Raw genomic sequence first — 5,624 nt, forward strand, 5'->3', positions numbered from 1 at the left:
CAGAATTATATATATATATATATATATAATTATATAATAAATAAAACATATATTACTCTTTAATATCACATCAATAGATGGGATCATTCCGAAGATTGGTTTATACCAAAGTATAAAACACAAAAGTCCATAAAATGTAAAGAAAGATATGTCGAAATTTTACTCAACAATGAGGATTATGATTATATGAGCGGTCATGTTATTGATGGAAGCAATTTGTTACCCGCGACAGGTTATCTTGCACTTGTTTGGCAAACTGTCGGCATGATAAAAGGGCAAATGTACAAAACACTATCGATAGTTTTCCGAGATGTAAACTTTATTCGTGCTATTTATTTGTCGAAAAATTGTGCTGTAAATTTGAAAATTACGATACAAAAAGGTATTAAAAAGGTAACTTTAAAGTAGCATAATCATAAAAAAATGCGTATAAACGAATACATAAAAATATTACAGATGGAAAGTTTGAAATAACCGAAGGAGATAGCGTTATTGTGACAGGTACAGTGTACGAGACTTTGAATCCAGAACAAGAAATGATTCCGACAAATTTATTACTGGAAAATAATGATGAAGAAGAACTCATGACTGCACGTGACATCTACAAGGAATTGAAATTGCGTGGATATCAGTACAGCGATTGGTTTTGTGGATTGAAGAGTGCATCTATATCGGGCAAAAAAGGACACATCATATGGAGAAATAATTGGGTAACATTCATGGATTCTATGTTACAGATGACACTTATCGGATATGATACTAGGGATCTGTATATTCCTACGAGTATTCAAAAAATAGTGATCAATCCAATGCTTCACACTTGGAAGTTACAGAACATCACGGATGGTGGAGAAGTTATAACAGACAACATTGATAAACGTAATTGTTCGCCAATTACTGAGAGTTATTTGTTCCATATATATAAATATTGTATAAAAAATGTTTGACATATTATTATGTATTATTATAGCATTACCGATACAAATTTATAAAGAGATAGACACGATCAAAGCTGGTGGAATAGAGATACGAGGTCTTAAAACCACTCAAATCAATCGTCGGAATTTAGCCCAAGATACTGTTCTTGAGGAATATACATTTGTAGCTCATTGTGATCGCACTAAGATTTCTTTAAACGAAGCAATTCGGATATCAGCACAACTCGCTCTGGAAGATCATCAAATTATTAATGTGAAAGTTGTGGAGCTACTGAAAGATGAAGATGATGTTGCATTAAAATATCTCTCATCTTCGTTGTTGCTTGAGGCATTTAATGATATGCCGTTAATACAAACGAGTATCACTCTATTAACATCACCGAATCGTTTTAGTCCAGATTTATTGCAAAATTTTTCAATCACAGATTCTGAAAAACCATCTTTAGATGACAAAGCTTTAATTGTTGCTGGATTCAACCTTTTGACCAAACAACACGAATCGTTAAAACGACTATTGCCATTTTTGAGAGAAGGTGGTTACCTGTTAACGCGTGAAAAATGTGACGTAATTGACTATACAAAACATTTACAACAATACGAATTAAATGTTATTCTTGAAAAGTGCACTAATGAAGAAATGATTGTACTTCTAAAAAAGAAAATTTTGATAGAAAAAAGGATTGTTATACACATAAGTAATGATAATTTTAATTGGCTGGAAAATCTAAAACCGTTGATAAACGATGAGAACAAGCTCAATGAGAATAATAGAATCATAATTGTTGGAGAGAGAGATTTTGAATGCGGTTTATTGGGTTTTATTAATTGCTTGAGAAAAGAGCCAGGCGGAGAATTTGTTAGAGGTGTGCTCGTTCAAGATAAGGAAGCCCCTAAATTCTGTATTCAAGATCCCTTCTATCTACAGCAATTGCAGAAAGATATGACTATTAATGTATTGCGATCTAATAAAACTTGGGGATCGTACAGACATTTAAAATTACCACAACCCGAAGCCAGACCGGTACCTACCGCTCATGTCCGTCAATCGGTACGTATAAATCTTTTTAAAACATATTATTTGTTATCATTATACAATAATATTATGTATCTCGTCTTTTTAATACTTTCACGCTGTTTCTATTTGTACATTTTATATGTGACACATTACAATATGAAAAATTTTCTATAGGTTTGTGGTGATTTAAGTACACTTTATTGGGTAGAGAATAATAGATCAGTTGAGTTTCATCATGAGGATTTAGTAAATGTCGTTTATTCATCTCTAAATTTTAAAGATGTATTGCTTACGACTGGTAAAATAATATTTACTCAAACGCTTTTGAAAGGACGGTTGGATCAATATTTTCCTATTGGAATGGAATACGTGGGATGGGATGCTAACAAGCAACGTGTAATGGGAATTCGTGAGACTGAGTAAATAATACTTTATAAAATAAGTATGTTGTGTAATATCATAAAATTGAAACTGAATTAAATTAATTAATTATTCTTTTTAGTTGTATAGCAAACGTTGTCGTGAAAGATAAAGATCTGTGTTGGAAAATACCCGACACGTGGACATTCGAAGAAGCAGCGACAGTCCCGGTGATTTACAGTACGGTTTACTTAGCCTTATACATTTACGGAAAAATGAAAAAAGGCGATAAAATACTTATACATTCTGGTTCTGGAGGCGTTGGACAAGCAGCTATTCATCTCGCTCTCAAAGAAGGATGCGAAGTGTTTACTACCGTGGGCACGAATGATAAACGGAATTTTATTAGAAAATTATTTCCGACTATTTTGGATAAACATATCGGAAATTCTCGAGATACTAGTTTTGAACAAATGATAATGCAGCAGACGAAAGGTCGCGGAGTCGACATTGTGTTAAATTCATTAGCGGAAGAAAAATTAATCGCTTCCGTTCGGTGTTTAGCTCAAAACGGACGATTCTTAGAAATTGGCAAATTTGATCTTATTTCTAATAATCCCTTAGATATGTCTGTGTTCCAAAAAGGTATCAGTTTTCATGGAATTATATTGGAGAATTCATTCACTGATGATCGCAAGTATAAGTCGCTATTGTGCAAAATGGTAACTGATGGTCTTGAAAATGGAACAATCAAACCAATTCAAGTAAAAATTTTTCCAAAAACAGACGTTGGAGAAGCTTTTAGGTATATGGCGAGTGGAAAACATATAGGAAAGGTATGCCTGTACTAATTAATAGTAGCAGATAGAGTTATTTACAAATAATAGTTTCGTCTAAACTTTTATCACGCATAATATGCATTCTTAGTGTAATTTTTTTATAGATAATTATAAATATCCATGAAAAGAATAAACCTTTAGATAAGCACATTCTAGCGTACCGTCGCTATTATTGTCTCAGAGATAGAAGTTACATTATACTAGGAGGTCTGGGTGGATTTGGGTTAGAGTTAGCCGACTGGCTTATACTTCGTGGTGCCAGAAATGTTATTTTAATTTCACGAACTGGAATAAAAAACGGTTACCAGCGCATGAAAATTCGGCTGTGGAAATCATATGGTGTAAAAGTTTTGATCACCAAAAATATCGATATTTCTGACACCAAAGACTGCGAATGTCTCTTGCGAAATGTGGAAAAAGAAGCACCGGTGGATGCAATATTCAATCTCGGATTGGTACTGAAGGACAACTTATTGAAGAATCAAACCGCAGAGACTTTCGCGGAACCCTTCTTGTCAAAGGCTCGAGCAACTCAAACATTGGACAAACTTTCTAGAAAAATCTGTCTTAATTTACGTCATTTCATAGTGTTCTCTTCCGTTTTCTGCGGCAGAGGAAACGCTGGGCAGACTAATTATGGCATGGCCAACTCCATCATGGAGAGAATTTGCGAAAAGAGGGTGAAGGAAGGATTACCTGGATTAGCGATTCAATGGGGGGCTGTAAATGAAGTAGGTTTTGTCGCTGATATGCAGGAGAACAATAAAGAATTAATCATTGGTGGCACTCTACAACAAAAGATTTCCTGTTGTCTTGACGAACTCGATAAGTTTTTACTTCAAAGCCGACCAATTGTGAGCAGCATGGTTGTAGCTGAAAAGAAAACAAGATCTTCTGGATTTAGCAATTTGATAGAAACTGTCGCTAATATTTTAGGTAGATGTCTAGATTCCTATGCATATATTTTTTATAAAACCAATTTATGAATGATGGGACAGTACAAAATAATCAATAATAATCAATAATAATCTATTTTATACTACAGACATAAGTGACATAAAAGTTGTAAGTCCAAATTCATCTTTGGCCGAACTTGGAATGGACTCTATGATGGCCGTGGAAATCAAACAAACTCTGGAACGAGAATTTAATATTCTTTTCACAATACAAGAGATACGAAATCTTACTTTTGTAAAACTCATTGAAACATCCACAAAAATCAGTGATAATAATATGTATAATAGAAAAGAACTCGACACAGAGAAGCCACAATGGTTAGCACATATAGTTCTTGCTGTAAAGGATGAAGACTTTATTTCACAAACTTATTCCACTCTCTCGACTAAAGGACAGGGAACTACAACTGAAGTATTTTTTATACCAGGTGTTGACGGATGTGGAACTACATTTAATCATTTAGCACCAAATATTTTATTTTCAGCAACATCCTTTCATTATAACACAAGCAATATTAATCCTACTACAAACATTATATCAGAGAAAACTGATCATCTCATAAAGGTACCAGTGAATTGTATCAGTAATTTGTGTTATATTGACGCGAATATATTGTTCTTATTTGTTCATAAAGTTCACATTGAAAACTTTCATGTATTTACAGTACATAATACCAAAGCTGAGAAATGGGAAAGATTTTGTAATGGTAGGATACTCCTTCGGATGTATTATCGCAATTGAGTTAACAAGAAGATTGGAAGCTATGAATTTTAAAGGCCGACTGATTCTCATCGATGGCGGTCCTGAACTAATACGAACGATGTGCAATTATATACCAAATTCTGAATTAGACCTTCAGATTTACGTTCTAACTCATATTATTGAAATTTATTCACCAGGAAGTAGTAAAAAGGTATAATTTTCATCTTAAACTAATATTAAATTAATTTATGGTACATAATATTCTGTTTTTTATGTGAATTGCTATCAATTTTTTGTTCTTTCCTTTGGTCTTGTATATAAAACGAAATGGATAATTTGATAGATTCTAATGGAATTGAAGAACTGTGATACTTGGAACGAAAGATATAATATTTTTGCCAAACAGTTCTTAGTTGTAAATGCACCACTTTCACTTACAAATTTAAAGACGCTGTGTACAACAATTTATAAACATTTATCGGCTGTCCAAGAATATGATCCTTCTACTTTGACACCTATTAAGTCTTCCATAATTTTGCTAAAACCTACACAGCCGTTGAACTTACTACCGATTGAAGAAGATTATGGTTTGTACAAGGTATTTGAAAACATTAATCCATATTGAATAAGTCAAATTATCAAAATTTTTGATTAATGAAGTACGCAATTATTTAAGGTTACTCAAAACGTAGTGAAGGTACATTACGTTGAAGGTAATCACATGACGATCTTGAGAAACAAAAAAGTATTAGCTGCAATTAACAGAAAGCCACCATTTATAATGTAATGTTTTAATTTTTATACTATATATAT

The 5,624-nt window shown here is 32.9% G+C and overlaps 1 protein-coding gene across 1 annotated transcript in view; it reads left to right on the plus strand.

Moving 5' to 3' along the window:
• The window catches only part of LOC108750250 (fatty acid synthase-like), an 11,629-nt gene extending 6,031 nt beyond the window's left edge, over window positions 1–5,598 (plus strand). The window contains exons 11-20 of the mRNA XM_018489591.1: window positions 78–382; window positions 457–879; window positions 971–1,986; window positions 2,128–2,372; window positions 2,456–3,149; window positions 3,257–4,088; window positions 4,198–4,673; window positions 4,774–5,022; window positions 5,155–5,409; window positions 5,488–5,598. Coding sequence (XP_018345093.1) covers window positions 78–382; window positions 457–879; window positions 971–1,986; window positions 2,128–2,372; window positions 2,456–3,149; window positions 3,257–4,088; window positions 4,198–4,673; window positions 4,774–5,022; window positions 5,155–5,409; window positions 5,488–5,598 — 4,606 coding nt within the window. The remainder of the gene's footprint in view (window positions 1–77; window positions 383–456; window positions 880–970; window positions 1,987–2,127; window positions 2,373–2,455; window positions 3,150–3,256; window positions 4,089–4,197; window positions 4,674–4,773; window positions 5,023–5,154; window positions 5,410–5,487) is intronic.
• Window positions 5,599–5,624: the final 26 nt, after the last annotated feature.

This window comes from Trachymyrmex septentrionalis, unplaced genomic scaffold, assembly GCF_001594115.1.
Source record: "Trachymyrmex septentrionalis isolate Tsep2-gDNA-1 unplaced genomic scaffold, Tsep1.0 scaffold342, whole genome shotgun sequence".
NCBI classification, from domain to species: domain Eukaryota; kingdom Metazoa; phylum Arthropoda; class Insecta; order Hymenoptera; family Formicidae; genus Trachymyrmex; species Trachymyrmex septentrionalis.